This window comes from Orcinus orca, chromosome 13, assembly GCF_937001465.1.
Source record: "Orcinus orca chromosome 13, mOrcOrc1.1, whole genome shotgun sequence".
Lineage (NCBI taxonomy): Eukaryota > Metazoa > Chordata > Mammalia > Artiodactyla > Delphinidae > Orcinus > Orcinus orca.
Genome location: NC_064571.1, coordinates 26,108,938 through 26,134,282, shown reverse-complemented (window position 1 = coordinate 26,134,282; position 25,345 = coordinate 26,108,938). Strand labels below are relative to the sequence as shown.

At 40.1% G+C, this 25,345-nt stretch overlaps 1 protein-coding gene across 1 annotated transcript; it reads left to right on the top strand.

Annotated features, from left to right (window-relative positions):
- Positions 1–16,370: 16,370 nt before the first annotated feature.
- On the top strand, positions 16,371–16,804 carry LOC125960855 (60S ribosomal protein L36a-like). Its single transcript, XM_049696161.1, has one exon. The coding sequence runs from the start codon at positions 16,407–16,409 to the stop codon at positions 16,725–16,727; it is 321 nt and encodes a 106-aa protein (XP_049552118.1). The 5' UTR covers positions 16,371–16,406; the 3' UTR covers positions 16,728–16,804.
- Positions 16,805–25,345: the final 8,541 nt, after the last annotated feature.

Below are 25,345 nucleotides of genomic sequence, written 5' to 3'. Positions count from 1 at the left end.
GAGGGAACCCAAGTTAAGGAGAAATGAATGTTTTCATCTTAATTTATTTATACTCTACTTAGGTAATTTAATTTATACTCTGTAATTTTTTTGTATTCCACTTTTAATTCTCTCAACAAATATTAACTGTATACCTACTAAGTGCCAAGCCCCATGCTAGAGTCTGGATACCTAGTAGAAACGTTTTCCAGGATATGTAAAATACTACAAAGAGAAAATAAATTGAATGTAGAGGCAAAGGTATATAGAATACAAGGATACAACAAAGCAGATTCAGTAATAGAGCAAAAAAGTAAACCATGATCACTTCCATTCCCACCATGGATAGGCCACATGATATGTGATGTCATAAATAATATAAACATTTGTATAATAAAGCCAAACAGCACATAGAGGGTTATGTTTTTCCATATAAAAGATGGCATCTCACTACAGCACAATATGTAGTAAAAGTAATTCTACTGGAATGCAGGGAGTGGGGGCAGGCCGTATAGTTCAGCTCAGATACCTAACTTCTGTAAATCTGGTTTAACCTAGGGATGTATTTTGTAATATCTGAGAGCTCGGGTGGACTGCATGGATTTTAAACAACTCCAAGTTTCTCTTTGGTGACATTTTAATAAATATTTAGTGACAGTGAACTTGGAATTGTAATCTTTGGCAAGTACCTGGAGTTTAGCTGCCATTCTTTTTTTTTTTTTTTTTTTGCGGTACGCGGGCCTCTCACTGTTGTGGCCTCTCCTGGAGCACAGGCTCCGGACGCGCAGGGTCAACGGCCATGGCTCACGGGCCCAGCCGTTCCGCGGCATGTGGGATCCTCCCGGACCGGGGCACGAACCCGTGTCCCCTGCACCGGCAGGCAGACTCTCAACCACTGCGCCACCAGGGAAGCCCCCATAACTGCTGTTCTTTATTGGCAGCTAAGTAAGATCCAAGGCTGTTGACTTTCAAACTTTTTTTTTAACACAGCTCACCAAGGTGGAGTAAGAGAGCCCACGGGCCCACTTAGTACATTGATTCCCACTTTACAGCAGAAAAGGTACTTGCAGTAACCGCAAAGGGATTTTGTACAGCAAATTTGGGGAATCAAATTTTGAACAATATGGTTGTCTCCTCATTTATGAACTTGGGAATAACATGGGACTACCTACCTAGGTAATAATTTTGATCTGTAGCCCTTTTCTGTCCATAGTTTACTAATAAAGACTGTTTTGTATACAGACCATTCCTTTTCCAAAAAAATATATAAAGCCATATCATCAGAATAAAAAAGGGTATCTCCATTTCTTTTTTTTATAGCAAGGGGCTATGCAACTAACTCATCCAAAGATACTATCAGGTTTTTTTGTTTTTTTTTTTAATGAGTGGAAAAGTACTGGTGTCAGAACTCAGCCTGGATCAGCCCTCAGGAAATTCCCCCCATTCTGGCCCATGAACTTCCTAGGTGTTATTCAGCGTTTCGTCCCACACGAACTCGCTTTCCAGGGTAACCACTCAAAAAACTCTTCTGGAGTCTGCCCTTGTTGCCAGATTCCATTCTCACCACAAGATATTATTGAAGTAAAATATATGTTTTCGTTTTATTGAGATATAATTGACGTATGGCACAATATAAGTTTAAGGTGTATAACATAATGATTTGACTTATGTACGTGAAAAGATGACCACAGTAGGTTTAGTGAACATCCGTCATCTCATATAGGCAGATGAAATAACTCACTTGGGAGAGTGTTAGACTGAAGAAATAGAAAAAATTCTTTTCCTTGTCATGAGAATTCTTAGGAGTTACTTTGGAGAGTTGTTACTCTTAACAGCTTTCATTTATAACATAGAACAGTGTTAATTATCTTTATTATGTTGTACATTACTTCTGCAGTACTTATTTATCTTATAACTGGAAGTCTGTACCTTCTGATCACTTTCATTCGATTCCCCCCCTCCCCACCCTCTGGTAACCTCAAATCTAATCTCTTTTTCTATGAGTCTGTTCATTTGTTTACTTTTGAAGAATAAGCGACCTATAACAGTTCCTGGTATACAACATAGTGAGTCGATATTTCTATACATTTCAAAATGATCACCATGATAAGTCTAGTTGTCATCTGGCACCATACAAAGATATTAAATAATTATTGACTATATTTCCCACATTGTACATTTCATAGCTTGACTCACTTATTTTGTAACTGAAAGTTTGTACCTCTACCTTCCCTCACCTATTTTTCTCCTCCCCTTCAAAGTAAAAATATTTTAAGACAGTGAAAAAATGTATCCTAAACCTTAACTCTTGTGAAGTCCTGAGTGGTCTCTTACTATTTTGATTTTTCACAACTTTTTCATTTGACTTGTTAAAGGTTATTTTGGCTACCCAAGAACATTTTGAAAATTAAGGCTGATTCTAAGTTACTTGCATTATGTTATGGGAGAACCTCACTTTCAGAACACTACTAGTTCTCAGCTAATACCAAATTGCAAATATATCTTTTCCCTCAGCGCTAGGGGAGGACGTAATGCTGCAGTTAAGAGCCAGCTCCAAAGCTAAACTGACCTGGGGTGGATTCCTGGCTCCCTCACTGGCTGACTGTGTCACTTCAATAAGTGCCTTACCCTCCCCAGCTTCAAAGTCCTCAACTCTCTAAAATGTGGAAAATACCACATTTAGATAAGGGAATGCATACAGTTTGTAGCACATAGACCCAAGTCAATAAGTAGCAGCTATCAATAATAGTAATAATAATAATAATAAGGCCCAAGGCCAGTAGTTTGCTCCAAATCACACTTTGCGGGCTCTCGTCTTTCAGAGGAGCATCCTTGCCTTTCTAGAGAGATGGACAGAGGATCCTAACAGCCCAGGCTCAGCTGAGTCCCTATACGCTGAGGCCTTTCCCAGGGAAACCAGAGCACTTAATCACAAAATGAAGGTGGGGGGGGCGTGCCTTTCATTAAAAGCCACCCTTCTGTGGGCAGGCCTGAAGTGTCAGATAAAGCTTTACCTTTAGATGACTATCCAGCAGGGCTTCCCTGGTGGCGCAGTGGTTAAGAATCTGCCTGCCAATGCAGGGGACACGGGTTCGAGCCCTGGTCCGGGAAGACATAACCGCGGAGCAACTAAGCCCGTGCGCCACAACTACTAAAGCCTGTACGCCTAGAGCCCGAGCTCTGCAACAAGAGAAGCCACCGCAATGAGAAGCCCGCGCACCGCAACGAAGAAGAGTAGCCCCTGCTCACTGCAACTAGAGAAAGCCTGCGCACAGCAACGAAGACCCAACACAACCAAAAATAATACATAAAAATATAAATTTATAAAAAAAAAAAAAAAGAACCATCCAGCAGGGAGGCTACCAACCCTACTTTTAAAGCCCTCTAGTCCCCCTTCCCCCATCCCTCCCCTCTAGCTTCTCCGGTCTCCCAGGCTGAAAATAGCCACCTGGGGCACTACATCACAAAGGCTTGCCAGGAAGGATGCAGGCAGGAATGGGGGAGGGAACTGCCTGATAATAAGTAAGGGAGGGAACGGGGATCCTGGGACACCTTCCAGGTCAGCCCAAGACCCAGGACTCCTAGAAAGAGGAAAGGGGTGTGATGTCCATTTCGAGCTCCTCCAGAGTTGGGGTCATCCCTGAGGGCAGGCAGGAAAAGGGCATGTGTCTTTTTAGTTAGCTGGCTGATAGGTTTCAGAGTTCTTCCTTTGGCTGTCACTTCTCCATTTAGCACTGACTGTCCAAGTGCTGGCTATCTCATAGCGACCACACGTGGGGTTTTTGGTATATTCTGTGCAAACAGTGCCCCCCACCTAAACTGCACACTTCCTTGATATGGGAAATCTGGTCTAGTTCAAACGCTTTTACCCTCCCTTAGCCCCACTCTAGGGATACACCCTCCAGGGGTGCACCCACAGACTTGCTCTTGGCTTAGATATTGGCAAGAAGGCTGAAGCCCACCCACCTTCCCTGTGCCCACTGGACCTGTGAGGACACCCCAAATGGGGTTGTCCAGTCTGCTCCACAGACTTCCCCACTGTCTGCCCTGTCTCATTGCCTTCCTCCAAACCCCTTCAGGTGGGCTCAGGGCAGATCAATACAGCCTCTGCACTGGCAGAGACCCAAAAGGAGAATGAGAACTATTGCACCTGGATCTTCCAAAGGTCCTCTTGGAATCCCCACTCACTTGGCAGGGGTTACTTATTAGCAAGCCCTCCCCTCCCCACAGAGAAAGGAGAAAATTCCCTCTCACCATAACACTGCTCTCCTTCCAAGGCTGAAGGCTCCAACTGGGAAGACTCAGTCTCCTTCTCTCTCTAGCTTTCTCACATAGGTGTCTGGGGACTCCAAGTGGGGGGCAGGGACGCTGCTCCCAGAAAGTAGGGGGTTAAGCTGCCCCTCAGTAAGCCTTGGGGAAGGCATTAGGCTCCGTTTTTTGGCCATCTCCTATAGCTTGTTGTTTGCAGTTGGGGCCATAGCAACGATTCAGGGAAACAAAAATGTTCACTCAACATTCTGTACACAGATAAGAGTTAATCCTGTTGTTCAGATCCTCTAAATCCTTCCTGATTTTTTTGCCTCCTTGTCCTATCAGTTACTGAGAATTTTCTCAGTGTTAAAAATCTATCAACGTGATTGCAAATTTGTCTTTCTCTTTTTTGTTTGGTCAGTTTTTGCCCTTGCTCTGTGTGTGTGTGTGTGTGTGTGTGTGTGTGTGTGTGTGTGTGTGTGTGTGTGTGTGTTAGGTGCATATAAATGTGGAATTGCTATATCCTCTGGTGGACTGACTCTTTTTTATTATAAAACATTTCTTTATCTTTAGGACTGTTCCTTGCCTTAAAACCTTTGATGTTAGTACAACTTTCTTTTGATTAGTGCTGCTTTCAGTTTTACTGAATCCTTGCATTTAAGGCGTATCTCTTATAAGCAGTGTTGATTATTGTTGATTTAATATCATCAAATATGCAGTCCAAAAAAAATTTTTTTTTTCGGTACACGGGCCTCTCACTGCCGTGGCCTCTCCCGTTGCGGAGCACAGGCTTCGGGCACGCAGGCTCAGCGGCCATGGCTCATGGGCCTCGCCGCTCCGCGGCATGTGGGATCTTCCCGGACCGGGGCACGAACCCTTGTCCCCTGCATCGGCGGGCGGACTCTCAACCACTGCGCCACCAGGGAAGCCCCAAAATTTTTTTATCTTTATTTTATTTATTTATTTTTGGCTGCATTGGGTCTTTGTTGCTGCATGTGAGCTTTCTCTGGTGGCAGCAAAGGGGGACTACTCTTCATTGCAGTGTGCAGCCTTCTCATTGCAGTGGCTTCTCGTTGCAGAGCTCGGGCTCTAGGCACCCGGGCTTCAGTAGTTGTGGCTCGCAGGCTTAGTTGCTCCCCGGCATGTGGGATCTTCCCTAACCACGGCTCGAACCTGTGTCCCCTGCATTGGTAGGCGCATTCTTAACCACTGCGCCACCAGGGAAATCCCCACCCAATTGCTTTTAAATTGTTCTCTTTATCTTAATATTCCACACCCCGCCCCCACCACCACCCTGCATACCATGGTTCCACTATGATGTGTCTAGGAATGATTTTCTTTGTATTTATCCTACTTGGGATACACAGTACTTCTTGAATCTGTAGCTTAATGTATTTCACCTGTGTTGTTGGAAATTTCTTGTCCATTATTTTTCAAATATTCTTCTTGTCTCATTCTTTCCTCTCCTTCTAGGACTGCAATTACACATGTTAAACCTTTTCACCATATTCCAAATTTCTCTTTTTTGTATTTTTCCAAAATATAGATCATCTGTGATCTGTTTCTATTGTTTGCTTTTTCTGTTTCAGTCTTACTTCCTGGTATTCCTGATAATTTTTCAATTGAATGCCAGATACTGTGGACAAATATTTGTACAGGCTCTTTAATAGTATTATCTTCCTCTAAAGAGAATTTACTCTAAATTTTCACAGGTAGTTAGAAATCACCTTATTCCAATCTGGAATTGAACTTATTTATTTATTTATTTATTGCGGTACGTGGGCCTCTCACTGTTGTGGTCTCTCCCGTTGCGGAGCACAGGCTCTGGACATGCAGGCTCAGCGGCCACGGCTCACGGGCCCAGCTGCTCCACGGCATGTGGGATCTTCCCAGACTGGGGCACGAACCCGTGTCCCCTGCATTGGCAGGCGGACTCTCAACCACTGCGCCACCAGGGAAGCTCTGGAATTGAACTTATTTTAAGCTGGGTTCAGTCTTTGTGAGGCCTGGTCTATTTCTGGCTTGCCCTTATTCTCTAGAGCATAGTTTTTTTATGGGACAGTATTAGTTAGGGTTGTCCAAAGAAATAGAACCAAAAAGAGAGAGAGAGAGAGAGAGAGAGAGAGAGAGCGCGCGCATACAGCCAGCAGGCTGCAGATCCAGGGAAGAATTGCAGTTTGAGTCCAAAGGTGGTCTGCTGACAGAATTTCTTCTTCCAGGAAGATCAGTCTTCTTCTATTAAGGTCATCTACTGATTGGATGAAACCCACCCACATTGTGGAGGATAATCTGCATTACCCAAAATCTACTGATTTAAATGTTAATCTCATCTAAAATATACCTTCACGGAAATACCTCAATTAATATTTGACCAATTATCTGGGTACTGTGGCCTAGCCTAGTTAATACATAAAGTTAACCATCACAGGTCCCAGTGGAAAGCCTGGAGCGTTTGACAGTGCCCCTCCTCCACAGTGGGCTCTGAACTCCAGTGTTTTTCTCCCTAGCCTCATAAGTCTGCCAAAAGTACTGATAAGCTTCCCATTCTCTCAGTTACTGCTTCTTGCTCAACTTCTTGGTCTCTGCCCTATGCTGCTTAAACACTGAAAGATGTCTCAAGAGGAAAATGGCATAGAATATCAAGTTCACCAGAATGAGTTTTCTCTCTCCAGAAACCTGGCCTCTTATGTCCTATTTTGGTAGTTGGCTGGTGCCTTCAAACAGGTGTTTTCAGGTTTTATCCTAGGGGGAGGATCATTGAGATGCTGAGAAGACATTTTACTAAATCCAACTCCCAATTAATAACTCTTAATAAACGTTTGGTGGAACAATACTTCCATAATATGTAAAATAATGCATATTATATTGAATTCTATTTAATGGGGAAATGCTAGATCATGATCCTCAATGACACATTGGGAACATGCTTCAGTATTACCTGTGTAATTAACAGAACACAGTTGCCTGGGTGCCACCTCAGATTTAATGAATTAGAACTTGTGAGGGTTGTAGGGATGGTTAAGAACACTGAGCTAGAGGCATTCTCATTAAAGACAAGGATGCCAGTTGTAAGAGCAACACATTAAACATTGTTCTGAAAGTTCTAAATAGTGTAATAAAAATAAGAAACTAAATAAAATGTAGAAATATTGGTTTAAATAAATACGATTTTCAGATGATATGCTATCTACTCAAAAAAAAAAAACCCGTCAAACTAATGAGATAGTTTAGCAAGATGACTAGATATGTGTGTATAATAATATATTATATATGTATATAATAAAATGCAAGTTTCCTATATGTCAGTAATCAGATAGAAAATATAACAAAAATGTTAATATAGTAGCATCAAAAAACATAAAAACCTAGTTTGAAAAACAGAACTGTGCAAGGTCTATATGAGGAAAACCTTGAGATGTTATTAAGGGACATAAAGAAAGTTTTGAATAAATGGAAATACATACAATTATGTAAAGGTATAGATGTTTTCTAAATTAATATGTAGGGAATTCCCTGGTGGTCCATTGGTTAGGGCTTCAGGCTTCATGCTTCCACAGCAGGGGGCATGGGTTCAATCCAATCCCTTGTCGGGGAATTAAGATCCCACATGCTGTGCAGCCAAAAATACATAAATACATTAATTAATTAATTAATATGTAAATTCAATATAACCAATTAGGATCTCAACTCTTTCAGGGGATATGGTGAGAGAATTTCACAAAATGACTTTAAAGTTTTTCTGGAGAATAAATAAGCAATAATAACAGAGAAATATTTGAAAGAGAATAACAGTGCAATATTTACTTCAGCAGATATTAAAACCTAGAGCTATATTTAAAATGCTGAGATACTGATGCAGAAATGGGCAAATAAAGGAAGACAGTAGAATATAGAAAGAGAGAATATTTTAAATCATGGAGATGGTGTTGACTAGTTTATAAATGATGTTGCCTAGTTAACAAAATGCTGGTAATAGCTTTGAAGGAAGAGAGAAGACAGGGGAGTTTGATCCCTATCTCTTGTTTACATTAGAATAGATTTCAGCTGGATTAAATAAAGATTTCAATATAATAATGAAATAATGAAAGTGCCAGAATAAAATGTAGGTGAATATATAATTATGAGTAGAGGAATTTTTTTAAACGTGGCCCCAAGATACATACCATGAAGGATAAACAGATATTATTACATCAAAAGTTAAAGCTTTATCAGAGTAGCGTCTACCTTGGGAGGATTATCAACTGGGAGAGGTTACATGGAAACCTGATGTGGGTAATGATTATACGGGTATAAAGACTCACTGAGCACTTAAAATTTGTGTACTTTTCTAAATGTATGTTATCCTTCAATTTAAAAACACTTTAAGTAAAACTTCCTTTTTTAAAAAGATACCATGAAAATAATTTTAAAAGAAACGACAAACTAGGAATAACTATTTGTAACATTCACGGCATACAAAATGTTAATTAATATCTTAAGTATATAAAGAATTATTATAAATCAATAAGAAACAATTAGGCACGCTAATAAAAATGCAAAAAAAACTCACAGGCAATTTACAAAAGAAGAAATACAAATTGACAATAAACAAGAAAATATGTATAACTCACTAATAACCAAATAAATGCAAATTTAAACCCAGTACAGCACTATTTTTCACCTATTAGATTGTGAAGGTTAAAAGGTTTGATGCTCCACACTGAAGAAAGAGGCAACAGCTATCCATAAAACAGTCCTCTCACCAAAAATATTAAAACCCACGCAGGCTACACAGGGATGCTCCCACATAAAAATAGCCCTCCAAGACCACAGGAGATAATTGTTTCTCCTAAACTCATAGAATAAGAGAAATATAAGCAAAATGAAGAAGCAGAGGAACCACTCCCAATTAAAAAATCAAGAGAATTCCCTGAAAGAATAAAAAATGAAACAGACCTCTTCAGTCTAATAGACATGAGTTCAAAAAGGAGATAATAAAAATACTGAAGGAATTAAGAAAAGCTATTGACAGAAATGCAGATTCCTGTAAAAAAAGGAACTAGAAACTGTAAAGAGGAGCCAAAAAAAGTAGAAAACTCATTTGCCAAGACAAAACCTGAGCTAAAGGCAATAAATAGCAGATTGAATAATGCAGAAGAATGAATAAGTGATCTGGAAGATAGAATTATGGAAATCAACCAATCAGAACACAAAGACAAAAGAAAAAAATGAAAACAGTCTAAGAGACCTATGGGATAATGTAAAGTGTGACAAACTATGCATAATAGGGATCCCAAAAGGAGAACAAAGAGGAAAGGGATCAAAAATGTATTTGAAGGAATTATGGCTGAAAACTTCCCAAACCTAAAGAAGGAAACAGATATTCAGGTACAGGAAGCACAGAGGGTCCCAAACAAGATGAACCTAAACAGACCTACCAAGATATATTATAATTAAAATGGCCAAAGTTAAAGAGAGGATTCTAAAGGCTGCAAGAGAAAAACAAAGAGTTAATTACAGGGGAACCCCCATAAAGCTATCAGCTGATTTCGCTACAGAAATGTGGCAGACCAGAAGGGAGTGGCAAGGTATATTCAAAGTCCTGAAAGGGAAAAATCTACAACCTAGGATACTCTACCCAGCAAGATTATCATTTAGAATAGAAGGAGAGATAAAGAATTTCTAAGACAAGCAAAAACTAAAAGAATACAGCAATACTAAACCTATCATAAAAGAAGTAATGAAAAGTCTTCTAGAGGGGTGGGATAGGGAGGGTGGGAGGGAGGCTCAAGGGGGAGGGGATATGGGGACATGTGTATGCATATGACTGATTCGCTTTGTTGTGCAACAGAAACTAACACAGTATTGTGAAGCAATTATACTCCAATAAAGATCTATTTAAAAAAATAGAAAAGAAGCAAGAATCTATAGGTTAGAGAATATCACAATTGGAAAGTTAATCACTTAAATAAGCCAGTATACAGATTAAAAAAATATATAAGATAAATTTTTGTGAAAGCAATAACCAAAATGAATAGCAAAAGGATAAACATGAAAATGTAAAAGAGGACATCAAAATCATAAAATGTAAGGGATGACAGTAAGAAAATGTAGATGATTTTTTTTTTTTAGAATGTGTTTGAGCCTATATGACTATCAGTCTAAAGCAAGTAGATATAGTAGTGGGTTAACATACTTGAAAAACAAGGTAACCACAAATCAAAAACACAATAGATTCACAAAAACCAAAAAGAAGAGAACGCAAGCATAATACAAAAGAAAATCATCAAACCAAAACCAAATCAAACCAAACCAAAAGGAAAAACAGAAAGATAACGAAAGGAGCAAAGAAGAAATAAAAAATCAACTGGAAAACAAGGTTTAAAATGACAATAAATACATATCTATCAATAATTACCTTAAATGTCAATGGACTAAGTACTCCAATCAAAAGACACAGAGTGGCAGATTGGATTAAAAAACAAGAGCCTACAGTATGCTGCCTACAAGAAACCCACTTTAGGGCAAAGGACACACATAGATTGAAAGTGAGGGGATGGAAAAAGATATTTCATGCAAGTGGAAATGACAAGGAAGCAGAGGTCACAATACTCATATCAGACAAAACAGACTTTAAAACAAAGGCCATAAAAAGATTTAAAAAAAAGAGAGCTCCAAACCAAGATCTAACAGGACTCAAGAATTCTAATGAATTCAGGTATAACTCTAAAGTGGTGAAGGAGGTTTCAGGCATAGTTTGATTAAACTATCCCTTAAACACATCCAACTCCCCTTGCTGTGAAACAATGATTATCTGGCAACTTCTGATAGTCTGGATCAAGGGTTGGTTGGCAAACTGTTTCTTAAAGGGCCAGATAGTAAATATTCTAGGCTTGCAGGCCACTTGGTCTCTGTCACAGCCAATCAACTCTACTGTTGTAGCACAAAGCAGCCAGAGACAGTGCATAAACATGGGAATGGCAGAATTCCAAGAAGACGTTATTTGCAAAAACAGGTGGCCAGCCTGAGGGCTGTAGTTTGCCAACCTGTGGTCTAGATGGGGAACAATATTCCTTTCATTTTAAAGAGAATTTGGGTTTATCAACAATATCAACAGTAGTTTATACTTATTACCAAGTAATACATGGAACAGAACATCAATCACCCAACTGCTAATGTGATCAGCGAACCAGTCAATTCAGCGTGAGTAGACAGAATTCTAGATTCTGATCCTCACAGCACCTACAAGAGGCCCAAGGTGGGCAGCCAGTATACCTCCCTATCTGAGATCCTATGGCTACAACCGAGTAGATGTAAGAATGAGCTCTAAGAACCCAGAAGTCACCATATTGGCACCACTAAAAAAATGGCAGTTTGGAATAAAAATTGAGGGAATGTCAGTCAGTACAAAATCATCCCAACAATCAGTAAAATCCTCTAATGGGTGGTGACAAAAATTCAATAACATGTTTGTAGAAGAAAGATATCAAGTATAAGAAGTGGCAAACCAAATTCTGGTCCCCAAAGAGGCCTTAATACTAATTCTAGAAACTAATGATTAAAATAAAATGGTGAAATAAAATGTGAGGGCATTAGTATAATTTGTCCCTCAGTTTAATGAAAGGTATGGAAGGTATTGATAGTCACAAGAGGGTAACTGCAAGCTAACTCCCAAAGTGCAGTTAAGAATCATAACATTAATTAGATCAGCCATCTACAGAAATAATACAAACCGAGAAATGTATGGTATCAGTTTTAGGAATAATCCAAATCTAACCCAGGTGATCTAGACAGTGAGTGGGACATAGTTTTCTTTTTTTTTTTTAAACATCTTTATTGGAGTATAATTGCTTTACAATGGTGTGTTAGTTTCTGCTTCATAACAAAGTGAATCAGCTATACATATACATATATCCTCATATCTCCTCCCTCTTGCATCTCCCTCCCACCCTCCCTATCCCACCCCTCTAGGTGGTCACAAAGCACCAAGCTGCTCTCCCTGTGCTATGTGGCTGCTTCCCACCAGCTATTTATTTTACATTTGGTAGTGTATATATGTACATGCCACTATCTCACTTCGTCTCAGCTTACCCTTACCCCTCCCCGTGTCCTCAAGTCCATTCTCTACGTCTGCGTCTTTATTCCTGTCCTGCCTCTAGGTTCTTCAGAACCTTTTTATTTATTTATTTACTTTAGATTCCATATATATGTGTTAACATACGGTATTTGTTTTTCTCTTTCTGACTTACTTCACTCTGTATGACAGACTCTAGGTCCATCCACCTCACTGCAAATAACTCAATTTCGTTTCCTTTTATGGCTGACTAACATTCCATTGTATATATGTGCCACATCTTCTTTATCCATTCATCTGTCGATGGACACTTAGGTTGCTCCCATGTGCTGGCTATTGTAAATAGAGCTGCAATGAACATTGTGGTACATGACTCTTTTTGAATTATGGTTTTCTCAGGGTGTAGGACATAGTTCTTGATGAAATCAATGGTAGAGCCTGATAAAATGACCTGATTAGGTGAGAGCCCTGATATGGTAAGAGTGCAGCTTCCACTTACTTGCTACAGAACACTTACTACATGCCAGAAGCTTTACACACATGATTTCATTTATTCCTCCCAATAGTCATATGAAGAAATATTATTTATGGATGAGAAAATTAAAGCTTAGAGATGTTAACTTGCCTAAAGTTAATAGTAGGGGGCAGAGCTGTAATTCAAACCCAGACCAGGACTCTACAACTAATTGTGTTTTCAAGCGGATCATCTGTAGAACTCTATTCTGCAAAATGTTCGATGGGCAAATCAGTTGGGAAATTCTGAGTGTTTACTGTACTCTAGGACTTCTCTGAGCCTTTACTATAAATTTAAAGACCAGGGAAAATAGCAACTGGATTGACTGGCCTTTCTAGACCATCTCTTTACTTGTCCTTCCTCTTTCTAACTGTACAAAGTGAATAATTAACAGAAAATAATACTTCCAGATTGTGGACTAGATATGGTAGGAGTATGTAATTAGGGTGCTCAAAAATGCTTAGATTTGTGACTCAGTATTTAAAAATGAATATTTATATGTAAAAACAAAAGTAAAGATAGGGTTTTTTAAAAATTAAACTTAAAGAAGTACATTGGCTGAACTTGCCTGGTGGTGCGGTGGCTAAGATTCCACCTGCAGGGGACACGGGTTCGAGCCCTGGCCCGGGAAGATCCCACATGCCATGGAGCAACTAAGTCCGTGTGCCACAGCTACTGAGCCTGCGCTCTAGAGCCCGCAAGCCACAATTACTAAGCCTGTGTGCCACAACTACTGAAACCTGCACGCCTAGAGCCTGTGCTCTGCAACAAGAGAAGCCACCGCAATGAGAAGCCCACATACCACAACAAAGAGTAGCCCCCACTCGCCACAACTAGAGAAAGCCCACGCTCAGTGACGAAGAACCAACACAGCCAAAAATAAATAAATAAATAAATTAATTAATTAATTAATTAAAAAAAAGAAATACATTGGATAATAATTACAGTAAAGAGTATGCTCTAAGAATAGGAGTAAAAGCTGTTTGGCTTCCCTTGGTGGTTTGGCTCATTGAAGCTCTTAGCTGTAAACAAGCAGAAGATGATGCAATCTCTGACATAATTTAAACTGGGTAAAGCATTTAAAAAAAAAAAAAAGGTTTGATGCACTCTAGTTAGGTTCCAGGAAAATGAGCACTCTCATACCTTAGTGGGAGAATAAATTGCAATGACTTTCTGGAGGTCTGGCTTAGCAAAATTATTTCTAATTAAAATGTGTATTCTAGGGACTTCCCTGGTGGTCCAGTGGTTAAGACTCCACTCCCAATGTGGGGGCCCGGGTTCAATCACTGGTCGGGTAACTAAATCCCGCATGCCACAACTAAAAGAGTTGCAGGCATGCTGCAACTAAGACCCAGTACAACCAAATAAATAAATATATATATATATATATTTTTTTACAATTATGATTTTTAATATGTTTCATCTTTAGTTTATTATCTTATTTTTTTGTAACTATTTGTGTTTTCTTTCTTTAAATTAATTAATTAATTTATTTATGGCTGTGTTGCGTCTTCGTTTCTGTGCGAGCGCTTTCTCTAGGGCTTTCTCTAGTTGTGGCCACTCTAGTGGGGGCCACTCTTCATCGCGGTGTGCGGGCCTCTCACTATCGCGGGCTCTCTTGTTGCAGAGCACAGGCTCCAGACGCGCAGGCTCAGCAACCGTGGCCCACGGGCCCAGTTGCTCCACAGCATGTGGGATCCTCCCAGACCAGGGCTCGAACCTGTGTCCCTTCCTTGGCAGGCAGACTCTCAACCACAGCGCCACCAGGGAAGCCCATATACATTTTATGTGTATTCTACTTAACCAAGAAATTTCTCCTTTTGGAATGATCTAAGGATATAATCCCATAGGTACCCACACATAAGTAAAAGCATATTCATCACAGTATTGTTTATAATAGTGACAAAGTGGAAACTACTTATTACAGTCAATCAGTAAAGGGTAGTTTGATAAATACATTGAAATATATGCAGCTAATAAAGTGGATAATGATGAAAATCTATGTTTATGGACACAGAAAAAATAAGAAATTCCAAGACATTTTGTTAAGTGATTAAAAGTGGGATTTATTTATTTCTTCATTTAACAGATGTTTCTTGAGGGCCCACATGTGTCAGGCCCTCCTGTAGTCATGGGGGATACAGCAATGAGCAAAAAAGCAAAGAACTTGTTGCCTTTCTAGAGTTGATATTCTAGTGGCAAATGAAAGATAATAAAAAGTGAAATAAATTATGCAGCATATAAAGCAGTGTGTACAGTACTATAAATGTGTATTTGTATTGAAAAATATCTGTTCATAATGGTTGTCTGGATGGTGGGGATTTTTATCTTCCATTTCATACATTTTCTTTTTTTTTCTTGAAATGTTTTGAACTCCTTTTAAAGCAGAAGACATCAATGAATTTCTATTTTGACAAAACATAAAAAGACAAAATTTTATTTTAAAGAGTGTCTGGATAAATGAGATATGCTGTTTCCTTCCTTCAGAGAAATTGAAACATCAACAACTGTGAAATGGGAGAAATTTTTTGACATTATAAATAAGTGCTCACCTCAATACATAAGGCAAATACTAACAGCCATAAAAGGGAAAATCGACAGTAACACATTCATAGTAGGGGACTTTAACACCCCACTTTCACCAATGGAAAGATCATCCAAAATGAAAATAAATAAGGAAACACAAGCTTTAAATGATACATTAAACAAGATGGACTTAATTGATATTTATAGGACATTCCATCAAAAACAACAGAATACACATTTTTCTCAAGTGCTCACGGAACATTCCCCAGGATAGTTCATATCTTGGGTCACAAATAAAGCCATGGTAAATTTAAGAAAATTGAAATTGTATCAAGTATCTTTTCCGACCACAATGCTATGAGACTAGATATCAATTACAGGAAAAGATCTCTACAAAATACAAACACATGGAGGCTAAATAATACACTACTTAATAACGAAGTGATCACTGAAGAAATTAAAGAGGAAATAAAAAGATACCTAGAAACAAATGACAATGGAGACACGACAACCCAAAACCTATGGAATGCAGCAAAAGCAGTTCTAAGAGGGAAGTTTATAGCAATACAATCGTACCTTAAGAAACAGGAAACATCTCGAATAAACAACCTAACCTTGCACCTAAAGCAATTAGAGAAAGAAGAACAAGAAGAACCCCAAAGTTAGCAGAAGGAAAGAAATCATAAAGATCAGATCAGAAATAAATGAAAAAGAAATGAAGGATAGCAAAGATCAATAAAACTAAAGCTGGTTCTTTGAGAAGATAAACCAAATTGATAAACCATTAGCCAGACTCATCAAGAAAAAAAGGGAGAAGACTCAAATCAATAGAATTAGAAATGAAAAAGGAGAAGTAACAACTGACACTGCAGAAATACAAAGGATCATGAGAGATTACTACTAGCAACTCTATGCCAATAAAATGGACAACCTCGAAGAAATGGACAAATTCTTAGAAATGCACAACCTGACAAGACTGAATCAGGAAAAAATAGAAAATATGAACAGACCAATCACAAGCACTGAAATTGAAACTGTGATTAAAAATCTTCCAACAGCCGTGCTGATAGCGCTGTCGAAAACATGGTGAACGTTCCTAAAACCCGCCGGACTTTCTGTAAGAAGTGTGGCAAGCACCAACCCCACAAAGTGACACAGTACAAGAAGGGCAAGGATTCTCTGTATGCCCAGGGAAAGCGGCGTTATGACAGAAAGAAGAGTGGCTATGGTGGGCGGACTAAGCCGATTTTCCGGAAAAAGGCTAAAACTACAAAGAAGATTGTGCTGAGGCTTGAATGTGTTGAACCTAACTGCAGATTTAAGAAAATGCTGGCTATTAAGAGATGCAAGCATTTTGAGCTGGGAGGAGATAAGAAGAGAAAGGGCCAAGTGATCCAGTTCTGAGCTTCATATTTTGTTTTGTTATGAAGGCAATAAACATTTGAGATTGTTAAAAAAAAAAAATCTTCCAACAAACAAAAGCCCAGGACCAGATGGCTTCACAGGCGAATTCTATCAAACATTTAGAGAAGAGCTAACGCCTATCCTTCTCAAACTCTTCCAAAATATAGCAGAGGGAGGAACACTCCCAAACTCATTCTATGAGGCCACCATCACCCTGATATCAAAACCAGACAAGGATGTCACAAAGAAAGAAAACTACAGGCCAATATCACTGATGAACATAGATGCAAAAATCCTCAACAAAATACTAGCAAACAGAATCCAACAGCACATTAAACGGATCATACACCATGATCAAGTGGGGTTTATTCCAGGAATGCAAGGATTCTTCAATATACGCAAATCAATCTACGTGATACACCATATTAATAAACTGAAGGAGAAAAACCATGTGATCATCTCAATAGATGCAGAGAAAGCTTTTGACAAAATTCAACACCTATTTATGATAAAAACCCTCCAGAAAGTAGGCATAGGGGGAACTTTCCTCCACATAATAAAGGCCATATATGACAAACCCACAGCCAACATCGTCCACGATGGTGAAAAGCTGAAAGCATTTCCTCTAAGATCAGGAACATGACAAGGTTGCCCACTCTCACCCCTCTTATTCAACATAGTTTTGGAAGTTTTAGCCACAGCAATCAGAGAAGGAAAAGAAATAAAAGCAATCCAAATCGGAAAAGAAGAAGTAAAGCTGTCACTGTTTGCAGATGACATGATACTATACAAAGAGAATCCTAAAGATGCTACCAGAAAACTACTAGAGCTAATCAATGAATTTGGTAAAGTATCAGGATAGAAAATTAATGAACAGAAATCTCTGGCATTCCTATACACTAATGATGAAAAATCTGAAAGTGAAATCAAGAAAACACTCCCGTTTACCATTGCAACAAAAAGAATAAAATATCTAGGAATAAACCTACCTAAGGACACAAAAGACCTGTATGCAGAAAATTATAAAACACTGATGAAAGAAATTAAAGGTGATACAAATAGATGGACAGATATACCATGCTCTTGGGTTGGAAGAATCAACATTGTGAAAATGACTCTACTACCCAAAGCAATCTACAGATTCAATGCAATCCCTATCAAACTATCACTGGCATTTTTCACAGAACTAGAACAAAAAAATTTCACAATTTGTATGGAAACACAAAAGACTCCGAATGGCCAAAGTAATCTTGAGAACGAAAAATGGAACTGGAGGATTCAGGCTCCCTGACTTCAGACTATACTTCAAGGCTACAGTAATCAAGACACTATGGTACTGGCACAAAAACAGAAAGATAGATCAATGGAACAGGATAGAAAGCCCAGACATAAACCCACATACATATGGTCACCTTATCTTTGATAAAGGAGGCAGGAATGTACAGTGGAGAAAGGACAGCCTCTTCAATAAGTGGTGCTGGGAAAACTGGACAGGTACATGTAAAAGTATGAGATTAGATCACTCCCTAACACCAAACACAAAAATAGGCTCAAAATGGATTAAAGACCTAAATGTAAGGCCAGAAACTATCAAACTCTTAGAGGAAAACATAGGCAGAACATTCTGTGACATAAATCACAGCAAGATCCTTTTTGATCCACCTCCTAGAGAAATGGAAATAAAAACAAAAATAAACAAATGGGACCTAATGTAAATTCAAAGCTTTTGCATAGCAAAGGAAACCACAAACAAGACCAAAAGACAACCCTCAGAATGGGAGAAAATATTTGCAAATGATGCAACTGACAAAGGATTAATCTTCAAAACATACAAGCAACTCATGCAGCCTAATATCGAAAGAACAAACAACCCAATCCAAAAATGGGCTGAAGACCTAAATAGACATTTCTCCAAAGAAGATATACAGACTGCCAACAAACACATGAAAGAATGCTCAGCATCATTAATCATTAGAGAAATGCAAATCAAAACTACAATGAGATATCATCTCACACCAGTCAGAATGGCCATCATCAAAAAACCTAGAAACAATAAATGCTGGAGAGGGTGTGGAGAAAAGGGGACACTCTTGCACTGCTGGTGGGAATGTGAATTGGTACAGCCACTATGGAGAACAGTATGGAGGTTCCTTAAAAAACTACAAATAGAACTACCATATGACCCAGCAATCCCACTACTGGGCATATACCCTGAGAAAACCATAATTCAAAAAGAGTCATGTACCAAAATGTTCATTGCAGCTCTATTTACAATAGCCTGGAGATGGAAACAACCTAAGTGTCCATCATCGGATGAATGGATAAAGAAGATGTGGCACATATATACAATGGAATATTACTCAGCCATACAAAGAAACGAAATTGAGCTATTTGTAGTGAGGTGGATGGACCTAGAGTCTGTCATACAGAGTGAAGTAAGTCAGAAAGAGAAAGACAAATACTGTATGCTATCACATATATATGGAATCTAAGGGGAAAAAAAAAGGTCATGAAGAAGCTAGGGGTAAGATGGGAATAAAGACACAGACCTACTAGAGCATGGACTTGAGGATATGGAGAGGGGGAAGGGTAAGCTGTGACAAAGCGAGAGAGTGGCATGGACATATATACACTACCAAACGTAAAATAGATAGCTAGGGGGAAGCAGCCGCATAGCACAGGGAGATCAGCTCGGTGCTTTGTGACCACCTAGAGGGGTGGGATAGGGAGTGTGGGAGGGAGGGAGACGCAAGAGGGAAGAGATATGGGAACATATGTATATGTATAACTGATTCACTTTGTTATAAAGCAGAAACTAACATACCATTGTAAAGTAATTATACTCCAATAAAGATGTAAAAAATAAATAAATAAAATCAAAAAAAATAATAAGTGCTCAAATGTAAATCGAAACCACAATGATGCAGAGCAGTAGGAACTCTCATTCATTGCTGGTGAGAATGCAAAATGGTACAGCCACTTTGGAAGGCAGTTTGAAGTTTGTTACGAAACTAAACATACTCTCACCATATGATCCAGAAATCACACTCCTGGGATCTACTCAAATGAGTTGAAAATGTTATGTACACACAAAAACCTGCTTGAGGATGTTTAGAGCAGCTTTATTCATAATTAACAAAACTTGGAAGCATCAAGATGTCCTTCAGTAGGTGAATGGATAAATAAACTGTGGTACATCCAGAGCAAAGAATATTATTCACTACTAAAAAGAAAGCAGGGGCTTCCCTGGTGGCACAGTGGTTCAGAATCCGCCTGCCAGTGCAGGGGACATGGGTTTGATCCCTGGTCCGGGAAGATCCCACATGCCGCGGAGCACCTAAGCCCGTGTGCCACAACTACTAAGCCTGCACTCTAGAGCCCGTGAGCCACAACTACTGAGCCCATGTGCCACAACTGCTGAAGCCCACGTGCCTAGAGCCTGTGCTTCACAACAAGAGAAGCCACCGCAATGAGAAGCCTGCACACCACAGCAAAGAGTAGACCCCGCTCGACGCAACTAGAGAAAAGCCCGTGCGCAGCAGTGAAGACCCAATGCAGCCAAAAATTAATTAATTAATTAATTTAAAAAAAGAAGAAATCAGCTATCAAACCATAAAAAGACATGAAGGAACCTTAAATGCATGTGACTAAGTGAAAGAAGCCAGTTTTAAAAGGTTACATACTATACAATGTAAACTATATGACATTCTGGAAAAGGCAAAACTATGGGGGCAATAAAAAGATCAGTGATTGGCAGGGTTTGGAGAGTGGGGAGGGATGAGTAAGTGGAGCACAGAGGATTTTTAGGACAATGATTCTGTCCTGTATGATACTATAATGATGGATACACGACATTATATATTTTCTAAACTTAGAGAACGTACAACACCAAAAGTGAACTCTAATGTAAACTTGGGGGTTAATGATATGTCATTGTATCAATAGGTTCATCAGTTTTAACACGTGTGCCACTCTAGTTGGGAGTGTGCTAGCGGGGAAAGCTATGCATGAGTAGTTGTAGGGGATATACGGAACCCTCTGTACATTCTGCTCAATTTTTCTGTAAACCTAAACTACTCTAAAAAATAAAGTCTGGGGCTTCCCTGGTGGCGCAGTGGTTGAGAGTCTGCCTGCCGGTGCAGGGGACACCGGTTCATGTCCCGGTCTGGGGGGATCCCACATGCCGGGGAGCAGCTGGGCTTGTGAGCCATGGCCACTGAGCCTGCGCGTCCGGAGCCTGTGCTCCGCAACGGGAGGGTCCACAGCAGTGAGAGGCCCGCGTACCAGAAAATAAAAAAAAATAAAAATAAATAAAGTCTGTTTAGTTTAAAAAACACACACACAATGATATGCCACTTCACATCCATTAGGACGGCAACTATCAAAAAGTGTTGGTGAAGGAAGTGGAGAAATTGGAACACTTGTGAGCAGTTGGTGGGAATATAAAATGGCGCAGCCGCTGTGGAAAACGGTGTGGCAGTTCCTGAAAAAGTTAAAAATGGAATTACCATGTGGTCCAGCAATTTCACTTCTGAGTATATACCCAAAAGAATTGAAAGCAGGGTCTTGAAGAGGTGTTCGTACATGCATGTTTATGGCAGCATTATTCACAGTAGCCAAGAAGTGGAAAAAACCCAACTGTCTTTCAACGGTTGAATGGATATACAAAATGTGGTACATACATACAATGGAATATTACTCAGCCTTTAAAAGAAAGGACATTCTGACATGTGCTACACCATGGATGAACCTTGAGGACATTATGCTAAGTGAAATAAGCCAGTCACAAAAAGACATATACTGTATGATTCCAATTATATGAGGTACCCAGGATTGTCAAATCCAGACAGAAAGCAGAATGGTGGCTGTAAAGAGGAATAGGGAGTTGTAGTTTAATGGGTACAGAGTTTCAGTTCTGCAAGATGAAATCGTTCTGAAGATTGCACACAAAGTGAATATACTTATTAATACTGAAATGAACACTTAAAATTGTTAAGATGGTAAATTTTATGTTATGTGTATTTTACCACAATTAAAAATAAAATAGAAAATAAAAGAACTAAAGATGTTATGAAACACAGACACCAAAAAGGGAAAACATTTGATTAAACTCCAATAAGGCAAATGCTACCAGACAAAACCAAAAGGCAAATAAATGTTAAACTGGCAGGAAAATAATTGCAACCCTTGTGATAAACAAAAGGTTAATGGTATCACTAATGAAATATACCAAGAACTCTTAAAACTCAAGAATATAAAGGCAAAACATCCAATAGAAAAATAGATAAAGACATGAGCCAGCCATTCTCAGAGAAGGACCCCACCCCAAAAAGGTTTAATAACTGCCAAACATGTTCATTCTCATGAGTTATCAAATAATTTAGAATTTTAATTTTAAAACAAGAAGATGCTAAATTTCTCCTTTTGGATTAGGAAATGTTTAAAAGATGGCTAATTACCACATGGTTCTTTTGGGCACAAAGAGAGCCAGAGAAGCAAAGATGCTCAGTTGACCAACTGTCCACCAAAACAAACATCTTAAAATGCAAACACCTGTTTCCACATTTTCCTTTAAAACAAACAAACAAACAAACCATTGAATGAATTTCTTTTATAATCGGGAAGAAAAAACTAAACCAATTCTTATGTGGTGAATCACATGAAAATTAGCATGTTTCTAAAGGTAATAAACAAATGTAATGGACCAAAAAAAACCATTGACACTCAGGGTCTGAAAGAGTATGAAGAAGGAAATGTTCTCATACACTATTGGCAAGAGTGTAAACTAGTACAACCTTTTTGGAGGACAGTTTGGCCATTTCCATCAATATTTCAAATGTTCGTGCTTGATCAGACAATTCTACTTTGGAAAGTTACCATGTAGATATACTCACACACACACAGAAAGGCACAATTTATAAAGTTTTATTAACTGCAGCAATGTTTGCATAAGTGAAAAATTGGAAATGACTCAAGAGCCCATCAATAGAATATTGGTTAAAAATTTTATGTTAAAAAATATATATTATGGTATATCCCTACTATGGAAAACTATGTTAGGGTTTAAAAAATTATATGAACTGATTTGGACAGCCATCCAAGAGTATTATTAAGAGAACATGGGAAGTTTCAGAACAGTTGTAAAAACATATGTTATAACATAATCCTGTTTTTATAAAATAATATAAAAATTAGTTCAAAAAATCTAGGAAAAATCTGAAAGAATACACATCATACTGAAAGCATGTCTGAGCCATCTCTGACTCAGGTCTGTATGAAATTGTTGGAAACGATACACAATTTTGTATTCTTTGAATTTTTTGCATTATTTTTGAAACCAGGAGAAAAAATAAAGAAATAACTGTTTAAGGGTGGGATTCCTCATACTATAAAAAACTGAGTACCTCTGGCACCTGGTTTAACCTCTGGTCTCCTCCACCTCTTTTCTCTCTATCAAAGTCAAGGCAGACTCCACCTCCCTAAGCATTTCCTAAGGGCTTCAGTTTATTCAGATAGCCTTCCTCTGTGATCTCTGGACTGTTTGGACCCTGAACCACAACCAGTTCCCTTTGATTATAGGCTCTTTATTGTTTATAAGCGGATTGTGCCAACCAAGGTGTGAACATTCACCCTGGCCACAGTGCAGAATGATTAGAAGAGAATGGAGTCTCCCAAGGAGGGAGACTAGCGGGTAGCACACGACCTGGGCACTGGCTCTTAGCTGCCCCGCCCAGTCAGGACTGACAGCACTGTGTCCCTGCTGGACATTTCCCACCTCATCTGTTGCCCTGCATGCCCCCCACCATCCACAGCGAGGGCTTTTTTAGGGACCAGAAAGACTCAGGGAAGCTTCCCAGGGGGCCTGGAATTTAGACTTGGTACTGAGCACTGAGGCCAATGGTCAAAACATTAGTAAGTATACCTCATGATGGCTACGATGTCCCTTCTCTACAGGGGCAGTCACAAGCCTCCATGAAAAGCCTTCCCTACTTCTTTCCTCTGGGTTCTCTAAGCAGTGGCCGCTCCTTACCCATACCTTTGCCTGCCTCAGTCCTTAGTTAATGGGCAAGACAGACCTACACCGAGCCATTGTGTCATGACACCCAAGCCCACTGAGAACTCCATGCAGTGTCTCCAAAGTGGGTGCAATTGAGCCTGGTCTGGTGCAAGCCCAGGACAGCTAAAAGCCGAAGGGAAATGCCATCCATACCTGGGAAAGCAATCCCATGTGCCCTCCTCACCTGTTTCCCCTCACACAAGCTTCTAACCCCTGGCCTGAGTCACCTGGGGGCCCAGGACAGCGTAAGCAGGTATTCAATTCTTCTGGTGAAGGGTAGGTAGGGTAGGTATCCTGGACACCTGGGTGGGAGGGGAGAGGTTTGTAAAACACAGACGGCTGAGTCCTACCCCCAGGGTTTCTGATTCAGCCCATCTGGGTGAAACCTAAGGATCTGCATTTCTAACACGTTCCAGATCATGCAGTCGCTGCCTTCCAGTTGGCCTGGGGACCATACTTTGGGAACTGCTGGGTTTGAAGATGGGGTGGAGTCAGGAAGACCAGTCAGGAAGCTGTGCTGGACAGGACCAGAGCCAGAAGCAGAGCAGGGCCAGCAGGGATAGCAGGGAGGATGCAGAGCATTTCTGAGGGGAGGGGCACCAGAAAGGTGTCCAGGTGGGTGTGGGCATGAGGGAGAGCAAGGGGTCTAGACAACTCAGGTTTCTAGCTTGAAGGACCGAGGGGAAGGACTCTGAAGTAGGGAACCCAGGGGGCACAGCAGCATCGAGGGTAGGGGACGAGGATTCTGTTTTGGAGGGTCATCTGGGTGGGGATGTCCAATAAGCAATCCGTAATTTTAGTCTGGATCAGGCAGGAGGCATTGGGACTGTGGGAATGTGGAGGTGAGAGTAATTGCCATAGAGCTGGTAGCGGCTAGCTTGGGAAATGAAGCAGCTACTCAGGAAGAGGACATGAGAAGAAGAGCAGGAACCTCAGGACTGTGGACAAGCCTACAAGCTTGCGAGTCTTATTAGGTGTGCCTCCACACTGAAGCAGCTACCTTGGGCTGTATTCCCAATGTTCAGGGACTGGCAGAGGGAATCCAGGAAGGAAAGGAGAAAGGAAGGAGACAATGAGGTTCCAGGGGAGGCTTCCGCTGTCCTGGGTCCCCAGGTGACTCAGCTCACGGTGGGTGGGGGCAGCAGGTGAGGAGGGCATGCAGGATTGCTTTCCCAGGTATGGATGGCTTTTCCCTTTGGCTTTTAGTTAGCTGTCCTGGGCTTGCACCAGACCAGGCACAATTGTATCCATTTTGGGGACACTGCCAAGGGGTGGCGGGCATCAGGGCCTGAGTAGGGAGGTGTGGAGGGAGGAGGCCCACTGCCATTCTTGGTATGGTTCTCTCTCCAGGAACAGAGCTCCATCTGGCCTCACTCTGGGCAGCTTATAAGGCCTGGTGTGAGTTTTGTTTATGCAAGTGCAGCATAAAAGGAACAAATCTGCCAGCACCGAGGCTGCTGCCTCTCGAGTCCTTTTGCATACATTTTTCAAATGATAATTCACTCTACCCAACCCCCTTCCCACCCCCCCACAAGGCCGATTTATTGAAAAAAGCACCTTA

Bases quoted from the DNA above. Each gene is read 5' to 3' on its own strand.
- LOC125960855 (XM_049696161.1), top strand. From the start codon at position 16,407: ATGGTGAACGTTCCTAAAACCCGCCGGACTTTCTGTAAGAAGTGTGGC.